Source organism: Amblyomma mixtum, chromosome 9 (genome assembly GCF_055824585.1).
Source record: "Amblyomma mixtum isolate Tamu chromosome 9, ASM5582458v1, whole genome shotgun sequence".
Taxonomy (NCBI): domain Eukaryota; kingdom Metazoa; phylum Arthropoda; class Arachnida; order Ixodida; family Ixodidae; genus Amblyomma; species Amblyomma mixtum.
In genome coordinates this window covers 33,098,052-33,123,970 of record NC_143020.1, presented here as the reverse complement: position 1 = coordinate 33,123,970, position 25,919 = coordinate 33,098,052, and the positions used below count along the sequence as shown (strand labels likewise).

Below are 25,919 nucleotides of genomic sequence, written 5' to 3'. Positions count from 1 at the left end.
AAGTATATTTTACCACTGATGATACAATCCACATGCTCAGCAGTAAAGACAAATAAGTCTTTATGAGAGGCACAAAAAAGAATAAAAAATGCGACATGCTAACAATTGGACAAGCGGCTCTGAAACCTAAGGGGAAAGAATGCCATTCATTGAACGAACTAGTCGTAGGCGAATTCGAGTGAGTCAACGGCTTAAAATGTGCTTATAAAAATACACTGGGCAAAGCAACGTACACTAGTATTTATAATACTTAACGAATAAAGCTCGTAATGATTAAATGAATTATCCCGGCCGAAGGGTGCATAACCGGACCCGAAAGCTAATGAAAACCGGATGCGAACGCTTTTTTTTTCCTAGAACCAAGCCGATCCTGTTTTTTTTTTCATCATATTTTAATTAAGCCTTAACCGGAAAGGAACTGTTCCGCACCGGTCTGGACCTAGGTCTAGCACTAATTTTCGGGCAACACGCCAAGCATTGTTTTCTTTTTTCCACGCAAGTGAGCGCTCTCATCTGACAGATAGCTGCCAGAAGTTGTACTGTCCAGTACAAAAATGGCACCTGACCTACGAGCTTGCATACGTGGAAGAAAATTAATGTCATTAAAAGCGCCCAAGCATCCACATTTAAAAGAAAAAAAATCATCACATTTCATCCCAAGACCCCATGCGGGGAGTTCCAGCGCGCATCAAATTGGTACACAGCTAGCAGTGGTTGACATTCCGTTTAGTAGTCTCTCAGGTCAAAAGCTCGCCTTTCCTAAACAGTAATTTTCGCTTAGCCCTACTGTCGGTTTTACACGGAGTTACACAGACTGAGGCGTTCCTAAACGGTCGTATTCAAGACGCGCGCTGCTTAGTTTAACAAAGATAGGATTAAAGAGAACACGAATGGTTAAGCGCAATCTAACATCTGACACTTTATTCCATTCCTGTGGAGAAATAGGAAACACGAGCATGTGACAAAAAAAAAACGACAAATAGCGTAGGAAGGAAGGAGAAGACAACACGGAAGCGCGCTACGCTGACTGCGAAAATGACAGAAGAAAAACTGAAAATAAAAAAAATAAAAAGCATGATCACCAAGCGTTTGTGAAGCTCGGCTGGGAGTTTCTTTTTTTTCTTTAACTCCGTCAGTCTAAGCAGCGCATGTCTTGCATGTGATCATGTTCCTACTAGCCCAGTACCAAGTAGTTCCTAAACAGATATGTGAGCGTGTGTTTGTACTGTGTCCTACCAGACCTTCACGCGCGTGTGACCTGTATATATTTATATTTATCGGGTATATATGCAAATTGATTTAGTGTCAGTGTACTCCTCCCCCCGTCCTTTCTACTATCCCCTCTCCTCTTTCATTTCACTTCTACACACTGCCTGCTATCCTTTATTTCCGCTGTCCCAGCTCAGGTGCTTCCAGCAGCGATAGCAGATGCCGGGGTAGAAAAAATTCTTTTACCTCCCATATTCAATGCAAAATAAAAAACCACCACTACTACTACTACTTACAAAGATACTGTCTTCTTAGAAATGCGTTTTTTCGGTGAAGATCACTTTCTCTGCCGACTTCTCATTCTTTTTATTGGCTTATTCTGCGGTGGAATTCACTCGCATCCCGGAATAGCCTCGGCATTGTCTCCCCGGTCCCGACGGCGCCGCCTCGTCTGTCTCTGGGAGCCGGCCGAGCTTTCTGCGGCTCCCGACGGATGCTCTCGCGGTGTCTACAAGACGAAGCACGCAACACGAGAGCGAGGGCGGGCAAAAAAAAAGGGGGGGAGAGGCAGACTGGTATACACGAGAAAGCGGCAACTGTATATACCGAACTCCCCTCTCTGTTTGCAGCCTCACCCAATCTGTCCCCTTCCAGAGTGCCCCAGTTGACTTCCAGGAAGGGCGGCCGTCTCTCCTCCGAGCCCGGGCTCATAAAGCAGCTCACCAGGATAGAAGGGGGAGGGGGGGGGGGGATGGAAGATGTGTAAAAGCGGGCGAGCGGGGATTGCGGGGAAGACGTCGTACGCGCATCTGTTTGTGTTGTGGTCTGACTGACGCGGAGAGCTCTCCTCGGACCCTTTCCCCTCCTCTGCATCCTCCTCTCTTCCTTGACTCCCTCATCATCTAGGCTGGCAGCGAGGAAAGGGAGAGAGAAAGAGAGAGAGGGGGTGCAAACCAAGCGGTGCGTCGTTCACGCATCGGCGCAGATGCTGCCGCTGCTAGTATAGTGCCTCCCCTCGAGGCTCATCGTAGCCTCTCCTCAGTCCCTTTCCTCCTCTCTTCCTTGACGCCCTCATCATCTAGGCTGGCAGCGCGGAAAGGGAGAAAGAAGGCGAGAGAGAGGGGGGGGGGGGTGCAAACCAAGCGGTGTGTCGTTCACGCATCGGCGCGGAGGCCGCCGCTGCTAGCACTGCCTCCCCTCGAGGCTCGTCGTAGCCTCCTCCCGCTCCTCTCTCGCTGCCGTTTGAGCGGAGGTTTTTATTCGCACCGGGGTCTTGAGAGGGGTCGCTGGCCTCCTCCGGCGATCCGTTAGATGAGACGCGGGCGCGCGCGCGGGGTCCACCGCTTGTGGCGCTTTTGCGGTCCTCGGGATTGAGGTGCCACCGCTGTTTTTCCTTCCAGTTTCGGAATCACGAGACCGGGGTTGTTAGCTTGTCTGTTTGTTTGCTCTCCAAAAAGAGCAGGCGCGAGGAAGAGAAGGGGGTAAGGAGTGGGGGGGGGGGCAGAAGGGAGTTCGAAATGTTTCGGGAGAGTGTTGCAAAACGTAGCAAGAATTGGTAAACAGGACATTGGCCTTCAGTAGCACTGGCGGAAGAACAATGTCGTTTACTGTGCTAGACAAGGCGGAACGGTTGCCGACATGATCACTGAGTGTAACCCCCCCCCCCCCCCCCCGGCGGCTTAATTAATGCTTAAGATGAACCAACTATTCTTGGACTAACTGGCCCACCTTCTTTCCATCGGGACGTTCTGGGTCCGCGAGTGCATTATTTATCGTCCGTTAACCTTTTCCCCGCACAGAGAGATCCACGTCCACTCCCCTTTTGCTTCGATTTCACGATCGATTTTGGAACCACGCGGCCATTCGCGGAGTTATTCTGTATGTGTCTGAGTCAATCCTTTTTTCGGTCGCCCACGGTAATTCGATCACTAAGGCCATTTTCGTGCTTTAACTGTATTCACGTCAGTAGCAAATATCCTTCCTTACATAAGTGATACATGTTCCGAGCACTGATTGCACAGCATTCTGAGGGAAACTAATGCTCCAATTGCTTGTGCTACCCGACAACTTTATTTCCGCTTGTGCGCAAGGAATCACACTTCATTTTTGGCGGCATTCATTGCGCCGTATTTTTTTTTTGTATTTTCATTTATGCGCTGTGTTCGTCCCTGCTTTGCATTTCTCTGGGCGTTGGTCTTTATTCCTTGTTTGCACCCTTTTTCTTCCATTCTGCACACTTCCTTGATTGGATTTCATTTTGTTATTCTTAACGTACTCCATTAATTACTATCCTCTAAGTGCTTACCAATCCTTGCATTGAGCTTACACCGAATTGCTTTCTCCCCGATCATTTCTGCCCTGCATGCCGCCAGAGCCGCGTATCGCGTTCGATGTCGCGTTCAGACCTCCGATACGATCGAAGGGCAACTCCGAGCGGCACCCCGCTTTCGATTCTCCCAGATCGACCGACAGGAAGCGCAGATTGAGCAGGCAGGAGGTGAGGACTCTCAAGGGGAGCCCAAGGCCGGACGGGGTAAAACCCAAGGCCGCTAAGTGTGCCCGTAATACACATCGCGATCGGGTGTGCCCTGTACGGTTTGTACGAAAGCCCCCTTTCGCCCCGCGTGAAGAAGAGGAGAGGCTCGGCACCGTCATCCGATCGCCGTCACTTTGGGCTGGGGGCGACCGCTACAAGGCCACGTGGGTCCTTCTCGCGACGGACCCCGTCCGCGGTCTCTGTGGGCGACTTCCTTTTTCTTCGTTCTTCAGCGGGGCGTCGTAGCTTGCTCTCAGGAGAGCTGCGGTGCTGTTTCGGGACTGCGTGGTTGCGTGGCTGAGCGTTACGTCTTTGCTTTCAGCGCTGGCGAACACGCGCTCTGGGGGGATAAATATAAACGCCTCCGGGCTGAACGCGTGCACCCGCGTCCTTCTGCGCTGTCGCTTCTGTCTATTCCCGTACGACTTTCTTGGGGCGCCTCTCTCGTTCTTGTTCATTCATTTTGAGGGGATGGTTTTCGTGGGGGCCTTTAACCCGGGAAAGAGTGCTTCGCCGTCGTGGGATGTTGCGGCCGTAATATACAGTGCTCTTATTGGCGGTACGGAGCAAAGCGTATGGGTGATGGTGAAAAACATTTGTTGTGAAAGCCCCGGGACAGTAAGCGTATAGTGACAGACAACACGGACGACGTGAACAAGCACCGACTGCAAGCTATCTTTTGTTCGTTCAGCGGCGCACAGATTTATAGAAAGCAACTGTCACGTGACAGTACGCACTTTAATGGAACGTCAAAGAAACAGCACGAACAAATTAGCAAGAAAAATCTCGCATTTATGGACGCAGCTATTTCATTTATTTCATTTATTTTACCCTCAGGGCTTTCGCATTACAGAGGGGATGGGACAGTGAAAAAAAAACAATACATTGATCAAAAAGAGCGCTATATATATGAACAATATTGGAAAGATGCTAGAGACAGAGTACGAAAACATTGAGAACAAAAGCACAGAAGTAAAAAAATAAAAGGATTACAAAAAGAAAACCTTATATAGTCCATATATTGGAAAACAACTTATCACAACTGGTCTGATTCTAACAGTGCGAGTAATTTGCTTCTAAAAGCAACGAGAACAACGGCTGCACCTACTGGCCCACAACAATGTTTGACACGTTGCCAGTTCTTCACTATAACGACTATATAAGAAAAAAGGCAAGGATGTATACTTGAAAAGGCATTGTAGAAGCTTTGAAGCTTTTCGATGAACGATTGCAAAGCGTCTTCGCGATTGAAAACGCTCTACAAGAATGCCGAAACAGTGCAGACACAGACCTCGTGATCGAGAAGACGCGCCTAGACACAACTGCCACAAAATAGGAAGTAGGGTAGCACTTCAAGCAGTCTGCGTGAGGATACAGCAGGACCTCCAGGCTCTATCATTGCATCTTAGGTCACGTTATACACGCATACACATGGAATCTGGTCATGCTTAACGAGCGGAACTGCACCGACAAGTACATACGTAAATCCAGAGACAAGAGATCAAAGACCGCATTCTCTCTAGAATGTCCTCTAAAAAACAAACTGCCAAAAAACAAGGCACAGGAGCACCGAACTGAAGTAACGAAATATTCCAAATGCAGCAGTAACAGACATACCAACACCAGGCATCTGCTCTGGCGTTGCCCTGTATGAACCAATATACGTAATGTCGTTAAATGGAGACCGCACAATCACCATCCATCGAGACCCTTCCTCTTCCATGAGTGAGAGAAAAACGAAACTTATGACCCTCTTACACTTCCCCGTAGAAGCCGGCATCCTGGAATAACTATGATCATCTACCACGCCAGTTCGGTTCCTCAAGGAGGACGTCGGCCATCTTTTTAAAAATGAAATGCTTCTTGAACTGAGCGTACAGCTCGGGAAAGAGAGGGCATCACATACTCTCTTGAGCGTACCGTTAACCCGGGGTCGTTAACACTCGAAATGTTTTGGCTGGACCCAGGAAACCGGCGTCATTTTAGAATACACGATGAGAGCTTTCAAAGGCTATCCGCTGATACGCGCCTATTTGTTACGATAATGGGTGGTGTGTAGCGTAGCCGTTTGTGAACGGAACACGAATTTTCAGGTAACGAGTCGCAAAAATGCGATATTACGCTGTACATTCTAAAAAAAAAGGTAGTTGAGGTTACTACATTTTAGGGTAGTAAAGACTGTCACATATATGACTACCTAGGTAGTAACTGTACGTAGTAACTGCAAGGTAGTAACGTTTACTACCTCAGTAACTGTACGTAGTAACTGCGAGGTAGTAACATTTACTACCTCTCGAGAGAAAACACCTTAAGAAATAATCTAATGACTTTTGACATTAGAATCGTATGCATATAAGATAGTAATAGTGCAAAATAAGAGCAAAAAAACTAGAGCAAAAACAAAAAAGAAAAAAAATCCCTGCTTTCAGGAGGATTCGAACCGCGGACTTTTGACTTTCTATGCTGAAGTTGTTTCTATCCTGTTTCTATACTTTCTTCCTACCACGCTAACCACTACGCCACGCCACCAGACGTTATCTTGTCAACTTATGTGCCATGATATGTGCAGCCACAGTTGTTTCTTGCTCTTTTTCATTGCGTGCAAATGTAACAGCAGCATCTACATTCTCGCACGGGACAACAATGTTGTTGAGAAGGACCTTTCAGTGGCTGATGCCCAATGACATAAGGAAATCTTCTGTGTTAACGAAAAAGAGTCTCTGCTGAGTTTTTACTGTCGAAAGACATGAATACCTGACTTCGTGGTGACTTTCTAATGTGTCACAAGGAGTGCATGAACATGACATCAGAAACTCAACGCCCATTTTTGTGCATCTTGTAGTGAACCAGAAGGAAAAATGAGCACAAGTCAGGCACAATAGCTTGGGGTTGGTGAAAAAGTGCAATTAAGAAATCAAACTAAAGAGTGGAACACATACGCGCTGCGTATATTGTATTGAAAACAAAAAACAGCACTGGCAATTTTGTTAGATTTGCTGCCAATTAGGAAACCCTTTTCATTATATAAAAACATGGGGCATTGAGTAGCAATGTCACCGGGAATGTTAGTATACGTACATGTGCATATTCCGATCATCCATTTCCAGATCAAGGTAGTAATGGATACTACCAGTGTTATAATGAGGTAGTACAAGTGTAGTAACTGCCAAAAAAACGTAGTAACAGCAGAAGTTACTGCCTTGTTACTACTTAATTTTCTTTCGAGTAGTAACAAGGTCGTAGCAACATAGTACATAGGTAGTAGGGGTTAAAAAAAGGTTGTAACAGCAGCCGTTACTACGTTTTCACTACCTTTTTTTCCTAAGAGTGTAGCTCCGCCTTCATGGTGAGAAGCGACAGCGTTAACGGATTATTGCCCATACATGCGAAATTGGTCCTTCATATTATAGATCCCTGGCAGTCCTCAAACCACTCCCGGCGCAGTGGTGCAGCGGTTTAGCGATGCGGCACTGCCCTGCGATGGCAGGTGTTCCCATCCTTGAGGCTTGTGAAACACAGGTTGCTCTTCCCGAGGAACCTCTCGCGACCAATCATTAATATTAATTTAACTGCCACTGTAACGGTGGTCAGTTTGCTCAAAATCCGGTGGACAGATTGTGATGACGTCACGAGGTCACATGACCTAGGTGGCCGACGCACGTTGCTCCTGCTGGAATTTCTCGCTCACAACGCCGCCGACGACGACGCCGGATTTCCCGCAGAACTGGAGCCCTATAACGCTATCGCGTTAACGTGCTTCCTGCATTACAAAGGCCTTAAAAAGATGAGCTTGGCGGCGCCCGCTGCCGCCCCATTTCAGTAGTGACGATCAGGGATCATACATCCATCGTGCAGGAGAGGCGCTTCTCCGTACGGCGCAAACTCTCCGCGAAAACACGGATTGGGCTGCACCGAGTAACTATAGCTTACAAGTGCTTTGAGCCTTTGAAGTAATTGAGAAAGGAACTGCGCATAACAAACACGGACGAGACAGGCGCAGACTCCCCGGCTGATTTCATTCGGAAGTAAACACATTTTATACCTTCATTCATGCCTAATCGTGACTTACGAATTCCAAAATGCGTTTTTCTTTTCTTACCTTCCTTCTTTCCTGCTCCCGGCCTATGTCGTCTTCGTCCACGTTTGTTTTTGCACAGTTCCCTTCTTGATAATCTACGACCGACTCCAAATAGCGCACTGTCTCGAGCTATAAAACGCAGATCGCCGTGGTTTTAGTCAGTTTGTCTCCTTTTGGTTTTCCTGATATTGGGCTATTGTGTCTCAATCTTCGCCGTTCGCTTTCTGTGTTGCAGGTGGTCCCGAGTTTCGAGTTCAAGTGCTGGGAGAACGCCAAGTCGGGCACCTTCTTCGCTCGGGACAACGTAGACAATTTCCTCAGATGGTGTCGCAAGTTCGGCGTCAACGAGTCCGTCATGTTCGAGTCGGACGGCCTGGGTGAGTGATGTCGCTGTCCTCGCATCCCATGCACTTATTACCCCCGGCGCGGTGGCCCAGTGGTTACGGCCCTCGGCTACTGGCCCGAAAGACGCGGGTTCGATCCCGGCCGCGGTGGTCCAACTTCGATGGAGGCGAAATTCTAGAGCCCCGTGTACTGCGCGATGTCAGTGCACGTTAAAGAACCCCAGGTGGTGGAAATTTCCGGAGCTCTTCAATACGGCGTCCCTCATAGCCTGAGTCGCTGTGGGAAGTTAAACCCCAACAAACCAAACCTAAACCAAGCACTTGTTGGCTTTGCTTGAATGCCGAGACATGGTAGTGCGGTACGTGAGGCAAACTACAAAGGAACCGAAACCCTGCTTTAACTCCGACAACGAAGAGTGCAGCACTTTTCTTCACCGCTCGGGGTCTGGCCTTGTTTTTTTTTCGCTGGAAGCGTACTGGGAGCACTAGTGCGCGCGCGCGTGTGTGTGTGTGTGTGTGTGTGTGTGTGTGTGTGTGTGTGTGTGTGTGTGTGTGTGTGTGTGTGCGTGTGTGCGTGTGTGCGTGTGTGCGTGTGTGCGTGCGTGCGTGCGTGCGCGCGCGCGCGTATGCGTGTGTGTTATTGTGCTTAAACGAACGTTAGAGCTCCATCTCACAACGGTAGATTTTTAGGGAACTTTCTCCAGCTCCTAACCTAACGAAATAAATAGTTTTTTTTTTTAATATCTTGTAGCCGAAAGCTCTTTCGTTCACTTGCTGGCCACTTATCAATGGTATCCAGGAGGGCCGCCTAGTGGTTACTCCTGGGATATCGTATAGGGAGTGTGCATCGACGTCTTTGTGGTCGCCATTATGTGGTACATGGGACACGTCGAAAGGCCGCGCGCGTGACTAATCGACTTATTGGCTCCTACTCCGATCTTATGACGTCATGGACGCTATTTTGTTGTACAACGCGCCGCTTCGACAGTGCCGGCCGGAGCAGGCGGCAATAAGTCGATTAGTCATGCGCACGTCCTTTTGAGGTGCCCCTTTACAACAGCTAGGAGGCCACCCAGACGTCGAAGCACACTCCTCATACCTTCCCAAGAGTGCAGTCATGTGGTCGAGGTGAGCTTGGACCGGCCGGCCTTGGAAGGAGTGTTGTCATGAATGTGGAGGGTGCGGATGGGGCCAGTATACACCTTTTACTGTCACCTTTTCCCTCACCGAAGGGCAGAAAGTCGATCTTGGGTCTCTGTTCGGGCTTCTCGAAGACGTACAGCCTTGATAAAAAGTCTGCAGGCCGCATGGCTCTGATTTGAGCCCAATATTGAAGCTCTTACAGCACCTCTAGAAACCGAATGATCTTAAAGGGTCAGTCTACTCACCGAGATGAGTGTATAAATAATGGAATATTCTGGTAGTTGGCACCCTATAACATCAATAACGAGGGAACTGCTCCCGGTTTAGGCAGGATTTTATATTTTATTTCGGCGTTAAAAGTCGCGTAAAAATGCATGGTGGCGACCCCAAACGTTCATTTTGTTCAAGAGGGTGGTAGTCTTTTTTTGTAGAAGCATAAGTGAATATACTACGTACCGTTTGTATGCCCCAATGTCAGAAAAACGCACGTTTTGTTCTAGTAAACTGTAGAAGGCGTACCGCTCGCTTTTTCTGTGAGTCACATGAATATTTATAGTTACACGTACGCAAAACGTAGGCACATTTCCACTTTTAGTTCAGCGTATGCTAGCAGAGACGCAAAAATAAACTCAGCCTATAGTGGCGCCATCTGGTTGTCAGGACGGGAACCATTGTTGTAAACAAACCGACTCTCCACTTAAGCCTAGGAGCGGCAGAATCGTCACTCTAATTATTAAAGTAAAGCAAATTTATCTCTTATGTGTTTTCTTATAGGCAAGATGAGACGAAGCGAAAGACCGGCGCCCCATTTATGGCCAGTGAACGCACTGGAAAAGGCAGCAACAACGAGAATTCAGTCCGAAGCGAGAGGTCCGGCTTCGAGCCGCCATGTTTGTCGCCGCGCGGCGGAAATCCAGATGGTTGCCAGATGAGACTACCATCTCACACAGATGTGTTCCCACATCAATAAATTCTATTTTGAAATGTTCTACCGCACTTCTTGGCACCACAGCTGGCTAAAGGGTAATTTGAGTAAAGAGCTATCGATTGCCGCAAAGAAAATATGGCCGATAAAATTCAGTAGACTGACCCTTTAAAAGGCAAGGACGACGGCCCGTCCATCCTGCGGAGACTTAAAGCGTCCTTCCCATAGCTGCCTTATACACGGCTGAAACAGTATAGCCTGCAGACTTCCGCCGAAGGCTTTACATATGGGCCTGAGCGTAAATAACATATTGCCCCCCCCCCCCCCCCCCCCCCCCCCGCTTTCACGTGAGCTCTTTAGCACTCTATCATCATCGTTGGTTTCGGAAAGGAACAGAAAAACCTTAAAGTTGGCGCAGTCGCAGTTTGGCCGCTTGGGGAACAGTGTAGCATAGAAAAGTTACGCTTCTTAAGGCCTGATTCTGGCTCGTTAGCATTGGGTTTCAGTTTTGTGGGGAACATTTTTGCAGAGCTTCATCATGCAGGTTACAGCGAGATGAGTCAACTTCACTGTGGATAATTGTTCTTGTCGAATGCTTCCTTGTCACGTGCCTTTCGCAGATACCGTTACTCTTTCTCCGCTTGACAGGCGCCGTTATGTTCAATTTGTCTACTTCACGTTCCTGTAATGGAACGCGCCCTGCTAGTGTGTCAAAAAAAAAAAAAACCTGTAAGCCCTGTGTCGTGCCGTCCAGAGTTGGCACGGCACTACTGACTCGACTTGAAGTGTGTAAAATACCAGGAAAGAAAGCAGTCTGTTATTCTAATGGCGTACTCACAAGTTACGAGACGCGCTCTCATAACGAGCCGGTCGGGTTATGGATCGAGTTTTTGGCGACAAATCCTCCGCGCGAGCCAGTTGCGTTCCCGCCTGCAGGCGTTAACGACGGTGTCTGGAAGCGAATCGCTCTGCTAAGAATAGCGTCACCTGAGATTCCTTTCGCGCTCTCTCAGCCTCCGTCTTCTTTTCTTTTTTTCTTGTACGTACTTACCGTTTTGTCGAGCGTGCCAGCACCATTAGACCCAATTTGTCCGCTTCTCGAGTGTCTGAAAGGTGACGGGTCCAGCGCTTCCCCGTTCTCACGGAGCCCGTAAAAGCGAGGTGTTCAGTGAAGTAGGCGAGCACAGCGTCCGTGCGGCGCGCTGACTAGTTGACAACTCACTTTGGGCAGCGCCTTTAAGTCGTTTTTTTTTCCTCGTCCCTTTCTTGGCGAGTGACGAAACGATGATAAATGTTCGCGAAGAAAAAGGCTGCCAGCTTTATCCTCCTCTCGGGAAGGTATTAGGCCGTTCGCCAGTGCCCTTTGCATTGTGTCACAATTTTCGTTCCGTCCGAAGGATATGGAGGCGCCATTTATATTGCCACATATCATTGTAGTGTCCGTTCGTTTGCGCAAGGCCCCAGGAAAGGGGTCTTATCTTTTGTGTTCGTGACGCGAGAAGCGACCGGACTAATCTCGATTGATCACAGCCATGCCGAGCTGCATCTACATGTCTCCAGATTACTCTAGATGATCTCGACCTGTTATCTCGAAGTTTCCTTGCCGGTCTTAAATTGAACGATGCCGCGAGCAGCGGGCATTCGTAGTTCGACGACTGACGAGCACGCTTGTTGGTCACGCCGCCGCCGAGTGATTCAGTTATTTTGAGGGCGCAAGTCAGCCCAAATAAAGAGCTTCGTTTGAAAGTCTTTGTTGCTGTCTTCCTGACCGCTGGACTGCCGTCACTACAACGTGGCAGTATCTTAGAAGGCGCGTCCGAGCACGACCCCCCTCCGTTTATTTTTTTGTCCCCGTAAATGACGTTAACCAGCTCGGCAAACTTCTTGCAGTCTTGGCCAGAGTAATTTCTGCACTGGAGCAAAGAATATGGGGTCACTATAGCGCTCTTTCCTCCGTTTTATTTACAGTCCAATGGCCCATAGTGGTTCAGGTATGAGTCCGTGGGTGTCAGGTAGTAGCTGCTAGCAGACTGCGCGTCTGCACGAGTGATACTCGCAGTGAATGAGCACATTGTAAAGTACAGTCGTGACCTTAGTGGTATGAAGCACGCTTCGGCGATAAAGTGTCGTGATGCGTTACCGAGCGAAAATAAATGGTTGTTCGGTACTTGTGAAAATAAGTACTGCTTGTACGCTTGCGCGTAAAGGGAAGCTTTAACGTTTCCTTTACACGACGCGAGGGAATAGCCGTAACGCCGAAGCATGCTCCGTATTGCTGGCTGTAGACGTGCATGCGACGTACTTCTGAGTGCAGCGTTCATGCGCCTCATCATCTCTCGACCGCTTACTTTGACGGTGTGTTATTCCAGATTGACGCTGGCGCATGTCAGCCCAGAACTGAAGGGCAGAAGAAAAAAATGTCGATTCATCACATCCCGAATATGGCTTTCATCGGTCCTGAAATGCTGCATGCTTCTAAAGATGGCAGCCATAACTCGTGGAGACATCGTCGTCTGGCGTCCTTCAAACTGAAAGGAATTTATGAGATCACCTGCTAGTACGTCCGAAACAAACATGCGCCAACTGAATTCCTAAAAGAAACTTCCTTTAGATACTTATGCACTGAGCAAGCTGTTTCAGGCTGGAAGCTCATCCCACCGTGCGTTAGCTTTTCACAGTACCTTACTGTGCCTCTTTTGAATTACTGTGTTCTTGGGACAGCGCAGTGAATTCCCCTAAATGCTGTCTTTCTTTTTAGCGGGTTATCAGTGGGAAGCAACTTATTTTCACGTTTTTCTTGTTCGCCTATACCTCCTATGTAATGAGTGGTCGTGCAGGAAATGAAATAAATTACATGTCAAAGAACCCTGCACCAAATTTGCCCGGAGCCTCCCCCCCCCCCTCACACACACACACATACACAGCCGACGTGCACATATTTAACCCGTAAGAAGTGCGTAGCGAATTATTGTGGGAAGAATATCTTTGCTTCACCCCACAAGCCCTCTTCTACCACGTGACCGCCATCGCTGTCTCGCCACCCCCGTACCCACATGTGCCGCCAGCATGACATTTTTGCTGGTCAGCTGGTGGTGAACGCAAGTTCTCAATTACGGCACGTGTATGGCAAAAACGGGCCGCAAGAACTCCGACAAAAGCGTCTTTCGTACTTGTACCATTCTAATGAAAAGTCATTTCAGTGAAGTAGTGCCTCTCTCTGGCTTGCTCTGCGGTCACATTCTTTTCAAAGCTGTTTTCTCACGCGTACCTCTGACTAAACTCTAGTTTGCCCTTTTCTCTTCCCTCTCTTATCCCTCTACTTGTACCTTTTTTGTTTCTCTACTCGTCCCTCTACTTGTGCCTCTACTTGTACCTGTTCGTCTCTCTTCTTGTCCCTCTACTTGTGCCTCTACTTGTACCTGTTTGTCTCTCCTCTTGTCCCTCTACTTCGCCCTGTACTTGCCCCTCTACTTGCCCCTCTACTCGTCCCTCTACTTGTACCTCCACTTGTACCTCTGTTTGTCTCTCCTCTTGTCCCTGTACTTGCCCCTCTACTTGTCCCTGTACTTGCCCCTCTACTTGTCCCTGTACTTGTCCCTCTGTTTGTACCTCTGTTTGTCTCTCCTCTTTTCCCTCTACTTATTCCTGTACTTGCCCCTCATTCGTCCCTCTTCTTGCCCCTCTACTTGTCCCTCTATTCTCCCCTGTACTTTTCCCTGTACTTGTCCCTCTACTTGTTCCTGTACTTTTCGCTGTACTTGCCCCTCTACTTGACCTTCCTCTTGTTTCTGCTCTTGTCTCTTCTCTTGTTTTTCGTCGTCTCGCACGGATGCCGCTTGACCAACCCGACCGCCCCTGCGCAGTGCTGCACAACCAGCCCCGCTGCGTGGTGCTGTGCTTGCTGGAGCTGGGCCGAATCGCGTCGCGGTTCGGCGTCGAGCCCCCCGGCCTGGTGCAGCTCGAGAAGGAGATCGAGGAGCAGGAGCAGCAGCTGCTGCAGACCGCCGGCGAGGACGAGGCGGCGGCCGCCGTGGCCGCGGCCGACTTGGTGGGAGGCGTCGTCGACGAGGACTCGTCGTCGGCCTGCTCGTCGCCGGCGCTGTCCCGCGCGCACTCGTGCCTCTCGGACGATGACGTCGCCTCCAGTACCGGCGAGCACGGGTACATTAAGGCTTGGGCAAAAGTTTTAGAGTCTGCGTGTTCAGCGGGGCAGGAGATGGCGTAATGTTTTCAAGACCAGTGGTTGGGCAGATTTCACACGAATGAGTAGTTACCATTAACGTCCACATGAAAGTAGCCGTAAGGCTACAAAGGAAACCTCTTTAAGAATTCTTAGGAGCACGCAAACTCGTACTTATCCGGACTGGCATTATTTTCATTTGGAATTTTACATCATCAGGTCACCCACGCCCCGTCACCCGCTAAGCGTCCTGGTTAAGAACAGCAAAGTACATTGCTGCGCAAGTTCGCTCTGCACGGTTAGAAAAATCTTAGTTCAACAGGACAGTACAAAGAGACAGGCCAGTGAATCTCCCTTCCCTCTGTTTGACCTGAAGAACCCCAGATGGTCTAAATTAATCAGGAGGCCCCCACTACGGCGTCCCTCAGCCCTTGTGTCGCTTCAGGACATTAAATCCCACATACCGCCTCTTTGTCCAGATGCGAATATCCCAAGATTTTTCAATTAGTTTACATGAGAAATGGCTAAAAAATGCCTAATCTCTCTCCGTAAACGTCGCCTTTCTCCACGAGCCTCGTCTGAAGTAAGCTTGTAGTGCTCTTTCCGCTGTAGACACTTCTTTCACAGAAGCAGTCGGCGAGCGGACAGAGCAGTGGACGCCACTTCTCGCAAGCATGTAGATAATCCTGCTCCTCTTCTGCCTCGAAGGCCGGCGACGACGAACGGCGCTACCGACGGTGGCTCCCTGGAGCCGCAGCTCCCGGGCGTCATCGCGGACGTGGTGGACGGCGTCCCCATCAACGGCGGCTCCCGGAAGGCGGGTCTGGACGACGACGACGATGACGACGGCCGCGACTCCGGCCTGCCGCACGAGGGCGGCGACGCCCCCTACGGCGCCGAGGACTCCCTGGACGGCTCGCTCAACGGAACCTCGTCCACGCCAAGCCCGCCGCCCGCGCAGCCGCCCGTGCAGAAGGCCCCTTCCAAGAAGGCCGACGGCGCCAAGAAGAAGGCGCCCTCGGACCTGGACCGAAAAGTCAGTGCGGGAAAGAACTACTTGCCCTATCTTTCGTCCGCTCGAACTGCAGTCGCCCCGCCGCGGTGGCTCAGTGGTTACGGCGCTCGGCTGCTGACCCGAAAGACGCGAGTTCGATCCCGACCGCGGCGGCTGAATTTCGATGGAGGCAAAATTCTAGAGGCCCGTGTACTGTGCGATGTCAGTGCACGTTAAAGAACCCTAGGTGGTCGAAATTTCCGGAGCCCTCCACTACGGCGTCCCTCATAGCATCAGTCGCTTCGGGACGTTAAACCCTAAAAAAAAAATAAAGAAAACCAAACCGAACTGCAGTCGGATTCAAGTCTAGAACCAAGCAGCGAATTCCCATTCAAAAGAGCCCCTCCAGCGAGTCGCGTCTAATTCTCGTCGTGACGTCGTGGTGGGCCGCCTTGCCCCTGGTAGCATGAACGTTCTAGCGCGTGTCGCAGCCGTAGTGCGGTTGACCTCGACTTCATGACAGTTCCCTGGGTTTAAAGGCCCCCTTTAAATGGCATTTGTCGCTTCATTTTGAACCACTATGAAGAAGTGGAAGAAGGCAAAGAAGATAGCCTTGACCGAATACACGGGCTTCTGTGGGTACAGTTTTCTTAAGAAGGTGAGATTGTCAACATATGCATAATCTCAGAGTATTTAAATGTATTACCCCAGCCGTCTAGTTCGACGTGAGCGCGGATAGGACTGCTTTCCTCCTATAGTGAGATGCAACTCAATAATAAAGTGATGGCAGATGTCTCTCAAAAGACACCGTCCAGCCAGTGGCGTCAGCCGACTTTCATGACGTTTGCACGACTACCGTGTTTTAACATTCAACCATGGCCGCGTGTATTTGGTGATGTACGCTGCCAATAGGGACTTGTCCAATAGGGGGACCCTATTGGTTAGGGACATGGGGGAATCGCGGGGCGTCAGTGCGCATGGGCAGGACAACCAATAGGGACAACCTATGCTCCTAACCGACAGGGTCACCCTATTCTAAAAGTCTGTAATACTGCTCCGTGTTCGCGCTTGGCCGGAGCTTCTTTACGTCTTCACGGCGAAAACGGAATATCGCCTCCCGATCTTCTTCCCGGATTTTTTTAATTTCCACAGCAGTTGCCCCGGCCGACACTCATCTATTCCTTCCGTTTTTTGCTTATTTTAATAAAAGCACTGTCAGCACCACCACCACCGAAAACGACGATGTTCTGTGGTTGGCGCCTTTGTTCTATCTGTACCTTATGTCGCTTCCCGTACAGCCTCTGGCTGGCGCCTTCGCTGCATCGTGTATATTAGCGCCTCGCCTTCCGTGCGCGGTTTCTATTGGTGAGCTCCTCCTGGCTGCTGTGTGTGTGGTACAACGCGTCCCTCGAAAGCGTTGTTGCGCGTCATGAGGCTGGTTGGTGACGCTGTCTAGAAAGGGTTAACGTTCTTGGTGAAAAAATTGGCAGTGGCATAGCTCTGGTTAAGCCTGGATATGCAAGCGAAAAGCTGCAGTTATGCTTTGTTTGACGTCATGGCTGTCGCAGTTCGGGCACAATGCACTGGGAGCACCACGATAACGATGTAGGCAAGCGCGTTATACAGCCCTCCTTCCGCATGCGTAGTAACTGTGGTAAACACGGGGCTGCAACGAAAGGTCAAACGGTGACCAGGAGGCAAGCGCGCAGTATACCGTATTGTGCGTTTTTATCGTGAAGACTTTCAAAAATTTTCCCGCCTCAACCGCTCGCTCGTTTGCGGTGAAACTGCGCACAGAGCTTGCGCAATATGGTAACTTTTGTATCGTAGCAAGTTTTACAACGGTGCTTACTTAGTTGAGCCGTGCATGATGCGAAATCGTACTTGACTGCGTAGAGATCGTCGAACCAAAACCCGCAGACGCTGTTTTTTCGCTGAAGGGCGGCAGTGGTGCCATCTGTTTTCAGCAGTGAAAAGCGTCACGACAAGGCGCTGAGGTAGCCGAGGTGAGCGTTGCATGAAGCGCGTGCCTACACTGTACGCGTGCCCTTTGAATATGCCGCTTTTTCGGCTAACTGAGCGAAAAAAAATATCAGAACAACTGATTTAACGAGGCTTTACCTTTCAGGTGATATTATTTGCAAAATCGCCGCGGCACTTTGTCGTGACGCTTTTCACTGCTGAAAACAGATGGCGCCACCGCCGCCCTTCAGCGAAAAAACGGCGTCTGCGAGTTTTGGTTCGACGATTTCAACGCAGACAACTACGATTTCGCATCATGCAGGGCTCAACTAACTAAGTACCGTTGTAAAACTTGCTACGATACAAAAGTTACCGTATTGCGCAATCTCTGTGTGCAGTTTCACCGCAAACGATCGAGCGGTTGAGGCGGGAAAATTTTTGAAAGTCTTTACGATAAAAACGCACAATACGGTACTAGCGGCGGTGAGGAGGCGGCGCACATGCGCAGTTGCGCGCGGCTGCGCCGAAAGGTCAGGCGGCGGAGTCGGCTGCGGCCACCGGTGCCGCGGGTGACGTCACTCGGTTTCGCGCATGCGCAGAACTCGCCATTCGGTTTCACGGCATACGCGAAGCTCGGCTGCGACCCTCGTAGTGAAGCTTTTCGCTTCAAAAGGACTGCAATATAACTTCTTTCTCCTCTTCATGTTCTTCCCAGCTCACCTGAACTGCATGGATAAACCATCATTTTACCTGCTACGTGTCTATTTGTCTGCAACGCGCGTTTCTCAAGGCTTAGATACTTTATCCGAATTCACTCTTATCTGTAGTGCGGAGGCAAAGGTGCTGCGAAAATTTGGAGTCCTCTGGAGTCCATTTGTGCAATAAAGCATGAAACAATTTTTTCCTTATGTAGGACAAGTCGTATTCTGCATGCAGACGATCGGCGGTGTCATGGTACAAGCGTGCTATCTCCGGTGTTTCCCGCTGCGCGGCGTCTCTGGGCGCACCCGCAGTGCGAACCCGGAAACTGATACGGCCGTGTCCTAGTGATTTTTCCTGCTTTCTTTTCTTTTTTTTTTTTTGCTATAGCGCTGCATTCTATAGCTCGTGTCCCGTACTCCCTTCCGCTTTCAAAATGCACATTGCTTAGAAAGTCTTCGCATCATTAATGAGGCCGCACTCCCCTTCGGGTTAGGTTAGGGGTGACTGCACGTCCACGAAGCCGGGGAATTCGAATTGTGACCTCTTGACTGGAAGGCTTTGTGTGTGCTTTCGCACGGAACGCTTTCGTCTGCTTTCACCGACTCTATTTCTTGTCTGCCTCCCGCTGCGTACGCGTACGCTGTTTCTGTGCCGTGTCTGTTTGCCATATACGTAACCCACTGGAATATAAAAATATACAAATCAGCGGTTTAGAAGCAAGGAAAGCTTGGCTTTCTATCAGCGCCTTTCATGAGGTGTCGTCGACGGACTGAAGAGTTGGACAGTGATGTAATCTTTCTGAAATCAAGAGGAAGAAATGGGCTTGGGCAGGGCATGTAATGCGAAGGCAAGAGAACCACTGGTCCTTACGGGGTAACGGAGTGGATTCCGAGAGAAGGCAAACTTAGCAGGGGGTGGCAGAAAGTTAGGTGGGAGGATGAGATTACGAAGTTTGCGGGGATATGGTGGCCGCAGCTGGCAAAGGACAAGGTTAATTGGACAGATATGGGAGAGGCCTTTGCTCTGCAGTGGGCGTAGTCAGGCTGATGATGATGATGATGATGTCATTTTGCTTCGACTTCAGCTGGACTGACTGGCATTCCCGTGTTATTAACTCTTTATCTGCGCCCCACTGTGGCAAAGGATGACAGGTCAGGATGACAGACAGCTGTATACAGGTGTACATGGAGTTTAATAGGGATGTATATATACATTTTAGCGGTATAAGTAATGTGATATCCGTCCGTCGCTAGTCCGTTTCTGCTGCGCTAAAGCTCATTTTACTATGCTCGTTATGCTAAAAAGATTTAGCATAGCAGAGACATACCAGCGTAAACGTAAAGCGGATTGCCGGTCGCCTCCTGCACGCGCCCTTGCCAGAGCTGGGGTGCACTGCGCTTGCATAGCCAGCGTACGTTAATCCCGTTAACGTCTGCGCTATGCTAAATCTCTCCAATTCCGTAGACCCTTGTAAAACAGCGCCTGACACTTTAGACTCGAATCCCCACCGCTAGGGGAGCGATGACGAGGGTCGCTCAGCCGCTGGCAAGCGAAGGGCGAGGGCATGCCCGCCCGCCCACCCTCCCATTCGCCTTCGCTATGCAGGCGCGCCCCACTGCACTCTGGCCTTCACAGTTATTCGCGGAACCGCGTTCGCGTCACGAACGAAGAAAGGACGCTCAAAAAGCCTGTGTCGTTCGCCCCCTTCCCTCGGGGTCTTTTTTCTTCCCTTCATCTTTCCCTGCTAACTTTTTTCTTTTATTCCTCAAGCGGGGTATGAGTCTTTTGTTTTTCGTCATCTGGGAAGGAGGAATGTGTTCCCCAGGCACACCTCAACATCAATATGCGTTAACTTGGTCGTTCTAGCGTTGTTGTTTCTTTTTTTGTTTTCAATCGCCCGTCTTTTCGCACCGCACCTCCGCGTCCCACGTCTGCCGGTCTGCCACCCGCGATCCGGCTTTGCTCTGTTTTCTCTCTCTCTCTCTCTCGTTTTCCTGGCAGGCCCGTTTTTGCGATATATTTTACTTAGGTCTTTCTGGGCGGCCCTCTTTCTTTCGCGGCATGTACTTCCGGTGCCTGAATACCTTATCTCGTGCGCTCTGACCCGACTGTTCTTTGCCGCCAGCTGTGTGCGCATCGAGGGGGAAGGAAGCTGCTGGAAAAGCCGGGGAAATCGCGCACCCCGGTACTGCAGACCGGGGCTAGCGTTACGAAACGGTGACTTTCCTCAGTCCACTCTGCAGAGTAAGAGAGACCATATTGTGGAAGGTCAAATGGATATCCTTGAGATGGTACTCCGCTAAGTGAACAGAAGCCAGTTGGTCGGCGTGAGCAGCAGAGGTCACCTACAGTGTAAAGTCCACTGCAGATGTGTGCCGCTTCGTGACTGCATGCACAGCTTCTTTTGAGACCACCACAGCGATGGCGAATGGGGCGAGTGGTAATTTGGTGTGGTTGATGCTTGGCTGTTTATTGAGGAAAACAGTGCGTTGATAGGACAGTGGCGAAGATAGGCTGCCGGAATGTCATTCCTTTACGCTGTGCATTTATTTATTTCACTTGCGGCTTTCGAGCTCAGTTTAATGCCACCTCTCATATTGGCTGGAATGCTCGCATTTGCCTGGAGCCCACCGCACTGACGGAAGCATGACTACGCAGTGTGCAGGGGCGCTGATCTTGACACCGTGGTAGGTCGCGAACACCGCGATCCACCTTGCCTTGCCTGCGCGTACGAGGACGAACAGATATGTCTCCACCCCCCCCCCCCCCCCTCTCTTCAGAAAACAGAACTAGAAGAAAAAGAAGAGTAATTTTTGATGATTCCAATCCTGCAACTGAACGACACGGCGTGCCAGTTGTAGGAGTTTAGGGCGCTGTTCTTTAGTTTATATTGTTTTTTTTTTTTTACAGAATGAGGCAGCTGAGGGAATAAGCAAAAGGCGTTATTGCCCCACACCCGGTATACTCCCGCGAGGGTGAAGTGCCGCTTTACATACGCGCAACAGAACGGAGGCAAAAAAAAAAATGTTCAGAAAAGGGAGGGCTTACAGTGAGAACGACGGGAAGAAGTGATGGAAAAAAAAATTGGGCAAGGAGTGGGTCGCGCTGCCAGCCCGCAGGCGCAAAGGAGGGATGACGCGATGCGCCGCGACGATCGAACGCAGCCTGGGAAAGTGGAATTAGTAGGCCGGGCGAGTGAATCAGCGGCACGCTCTCCCCGTTACGACGTCTCTTTTCCTCCTTTTCCTTTTCGGCAATGTCGAAGGCAATTTGGATCAATCGAAGAGGAGGCCCCCATCTACTGCCCTCCCCTCTCCTCCCTTGGGAAATTAAAAAAAAAAAAAGGCGACGCAAGTGGGGATGCCTACGAAATGCATGGTCCTTTATCTGTGGGTTGATATTTTATCCCAAAAGTATTTCACTAGTGCGTTGTATGGGGGCGAGGTTTTCAGTTTCTCCTCAGTGCATCGTGTCCCTTTTCATGATCATGCTTCCTCCCACTCGTTGTGTGTATTCGCATTGTGTGACCGGCGCTTACCCTGCTTAATTCCGTGCAGTGCGCGAGAAACGAGAAGGGATGCTGCGTCGCAAAGTGCGTCAGGGAGTTCGCCCATTTTCACAGATCCTTTCAGTAGTTGTGTCCAGACTCAGAGCCATACTCAACCCGTTTGGACTAAATAAAAAAGGACAAAAATTCAGGGGCACTGTTTGGCATTGATCTCTTTATTTTGTTTTCCATTTTTATTTTTACTTCGTTTATTTTTACTTGTTCCTTAACTTTTTAGTTTTTATTTTTTCTTATTTTTTTATTCCCATGAGTGAGGGTGACCTCATTACTCCGAATCCGCGCACTCTGACGTCATAACCATTTCGACCAACCGAAAAGCGTGACACCTCTGCTGACAAGCTTCTGCTGACCACCTTCTGCCGACAACGATTAAAGGCTTTCGTCTTAAAATGCGCCGCAGCCGGCGCTTCGTGTGTCTGCGCTGTAAGGTGAACTTTTTGTGTTTATTTCACTTCGGTGACAAAACACAATTGGCGTAATGTTGAGACGAAAGGAGTTACTATACTGTCACCTCACCTGGCTTCCGGAGTTTAAAACAGAGGTAATGCCTGCTCTTTTCGACCTGGGCGCGTTTCATAGAGCTGCCTGTTGGGTATGTCCAAAGACTGCTCACGCCACGGCTTGGTGGAAGCTGAGGTCGTGCGCAGAAAGTGGCTTGTGCCCTTGGAACAAGTACTGTTCCGATCAAGTACTGTGCCTTTGCGTACAGGCACGCAGCCGAGCAGGTTGCGTCATTTTCGCAAGTTCTTAGGGCACGGTTCTGCTTAGGCATCGTGCAGTTGGGCAGCTGTGACGCCCCCCTATTATGCGGTTGCGTCGAAGCTGTGAGGCGCTCAGTGTTCGGGCTCTCTGGCCATAATTTTCACGGAGTGTGAACTACTTTTTGGGCGCGGATTTAGTAGAAGCGATTCGCCCTACCAACCGCGTATCATACCGCCACGTGTGCTGTTTGCTTCTCGAAATCTCGATAAGTCGCAGGACGAAAATGTGGCAAGAGGTAAAACGAAGTCCAGGAGGTGCCAGTCACGGCACTTAAGATTTGCCGCTACGAAATATGTTTGTGTTCGCTTTGGCTGTACGGCGAACTACTTTTTGCGTGCGGACTTAGCCTGCGTGAACAGGCGCGCTAGTTTTGGCAGCGTTGTCTGCTATGTATGAAACGTAGTATAGTTCTCCCCCGGGTCACGACGGCGCCGCATAGCGCATGCACTTTGCTTAAAGAGCATCGGCCCACTCTGTCGCAGATGCAGCTGCTGGAACTCTTGTGCCCTGGTCTCCGTGGCGGTCCCCCTCCGGATGTAGTAGCTTCCGGGCGCGACGTCGGTCCGTCGCTTCTTGTCAGCCCCGCGTACCGAAGCGTGGCATTCCGAGAAACGAGACACCCGCGGAGATGTCGGTGGCGCATTCCTTGGGGCGCAGAAACACTCGGCTTCTTTAGCTCGCTACCTTCTGTTCAGTGGGAAAGCGTCGGAATTGCGTTGTTGTTTAACTGAAGCGGCACTATATGGGTGTTGTGCAGTCACGGAAAACCTAGCCTGAAATGACGAAACGGCGAAGAACCGCTACTATTGGCTACTGGCAGTTACAAGAACTCGGTCCAACAGCTGAGGCTAGGCCTTGTCGCCTTTCGTTCTGGTGTTTTTCTAGGTACCGGTTCAGCAGCACAGCGTGATCGGAAGTTCTTGGTCGTCGCCCCTTCATTTCTCTTTAGGTTGTCGTGGACTCTACAGCGGCGAAGTGTCGTTGCTGTGGAAAGCACTTGCTTGTTGCAAAGCAGTATTCCCGCACGAAAAAAGGGAGGCTGGTGAAAATCAATCAAACAAACAAACAAAAATGTTTATGGAATGAGGTTGCTTACTACAGTGAGCACTTGTGTGGTGGGTCAAACAAAAAACTTAGGCTGCGTTCGTGCACCGGTGACGTCAGTGCAGCTGCCGCCCGTGGCGGTGACCATGGCCCTGACTCATTCTTTCGTGTGGCGGAGAGACAGTAAAAAAATTTCGCTCACGGCGCTGTCTACGGGGTCACGCTTCGGTGGATCGGCTGCACAATATTGCGTGCTGCTAGGGTTAGAACGAATTAGAGATGGCAGTAACGCAAGAGCAAGCGAGGAACAATTTTACTGGCACTGCAGCCATACGTCGAATACACGGCAGAAATATTTGTAGGGGAGGAGTCTGGAAAGGGATAAAGAACGGAAAGTCGGTTGCTGGGATCCACCTAGTAAAGTCATGTATGGACTGCTTAGTGCGCAAATCTCCGAGGACGTTTTTTCATATTCTGGAGGAATTTTTCGTAGAAAGGGAAAACAAAGAAAAAACTGTGGAAGGTTTTTCTCGTTTTCCCGTAGAAACCTTGCCTTTACAAAGCTCTAATAGAGCCTATCGCCTTCTTGTACTAGCCATTGCCAGCTAAAGGAGTTATTTCCCAAAACGAACTGATTTATTATATAAAAACTCACGTGGCTAGTTTACGGGACCTGTAGTACGGCTTAACGGTTCCAGTTTCGGTCGGGCTTATCGGTTTCGTCGCCGTTGGATACGGTGCTCGGGAATAAAGCAGGAACAAAATAAAGAGCGCATCCCGTGTGGGCGCCAGATGTGAGCTGGGATATTCGTTATCCCAACTTTACGAACGTGTTTCATTCCGTGTTTCTCAAATAGCTTACCCTGCAGTCAAAGAAACGTCGAGATCATGCAAATGAAGACGACGTCCGCCCGTCGGGGCCTCAGCATATGGAAGCAGGCGACGGAGGAAAACGAAAGGGAGGGCGAAGAAATAGGAACGGCCTTCCCGCGGCATTGGCACTGAGGGCGTATTATGGCGGCGGATGCGTGGGCCAAGGGTGAGCATAGCGCGGAAAGTGGGTCGGTGGCGCCATCTGGAGGTGCTGCGACGAAACCGAGGCCGGGATTTGGGGGAGATGCGGCGGGAGCGCCGGATCGATCCCGCCGTCCCGGCGGGACGGGCGACTGACCTTGGGCGAGCGGGACGCCTCGTGGGGACGACTTTCCTCTGCTCTTCCCCACTGCCGGGATGCCGTCATCCCGGCAGCGACCCTAACGATCCGGCAGTGCGCTTACGCAAGCCGCTGCTGAAGTGCGCCGAGCACTTGATCGTAGGCGAAGGTTGGCGCTGGGTTATTTCGAGCACCAGCCGTTCTTTGCTACCTGTGCACTGAGCGGAGTCTCAGGTTATGGGCGGTGTGCTATTGTCAAAACAACAGCATCCTCTTCTGTTTGAGTATCTTTTAGGCAAGGGCACCAAAGCAAGCTTCACCGCGTGGATAGAGCGTTTCTGCAAGAAGCATCAGCTACCGATGGCCATAGTTCTTATGAGAGCCAAAAACTGCCAAGCATTGCGCAACTGTTCGTTTGCAGTTCTGTGACACATCATGTCCACCACTGCTTTAGCTACGCTCGCGCATACATGCGCACATTTACTCGCGGGCTCATGCAATAAATGGGCACAACGGTGGAGGCATGAAAATTATTAAAAAAAGAAATGATATCATTGCACATTATTTTCATGATTTCTGACTGCAGTGGACACTGTCATTGATTTCTGTAATCCCCATTAGAATTAATTTACTCACACCGTAATTAAGAACATGTTTATTTCATTTTTGCCTTGTAGCTATGTACACTGTAGTTTACTTATTTACATTATTTACAGTGCTTGAAGATAATTTTCCAGGACATAAGTTTTGAAGAACAATCTATAAACTAGATTTAAAGGGCAATAGACACTAATTTTAGTTGCATGCTTTCTTCCTTTAACTGATGCATTGGTCATTAAAATACATGGTTCACCACATTGTGTTCGGCTAGGATGACTGAATTGTTTGATTGAATTTCTCATTGGTGATTGTCTTTGGTGTTTGATTGAATTTCTCATTGGTGATTGTCTTTGGTTTCGGTTTCATGAACCGAACGCTGGCTATGGGACATGTAGTTGGTGGCTGGGCCGCATGAGGTGCAGAAAAAATTGGCAGTGGCATAGCTCTGGTCAAGCCTGGATATACAAGCGAAAAGCTGCAGTTATGCTTGGTTTGACGTCATGGCTGTCGCAGTTCGCGCACAGTGTACTGGGAGCACCACGGTAGCGGTGTAGATTTTGAGCCAGCTCCCTCGCTACCACTTCTGGGTCTTCTTCCTTCCATGACGAATGTCTGCGCCTCTTCTACGGCCGCCGCTCACGCGTGCGTTCTCGCAAAGCCTTGCGAAAGAACCTTCTCTTGGGACGGCGGCGGAGACCGCGCAGCAGCGGCAAGGGGTA

At 49.9% G+C, this 25,919-nt stretch overlaps 1 protein-coding gene across 1 annotated transcript in view; it reads left to right on the top strand.

Annotated features, from left to right (window-relative positions):
• Positions 1-25,919, top strand: part of LOC149328694 (growth arrest-specific protein 2-like) — a 64,965-nt gene that overhangs the window by 28,137 nt on the left and 10,909 nt on the right. The window contains exons 3-5 of the mRNA XM_089559070.1: positions 8,059-8,200; positions 14,099-14,396; positions 15,124-15,451. Coding sequence (XP_089415196.1) covers positions 8,059-8,200; positions 14,099-14,396; positions 15,124-15,451 — 768 coding nt within the window. The remainder of the gene's footprint in view (positions 1-8,058; positions 8,201-14,098; positions 14,397-15,123; positions 15,452-25,919) is intronic.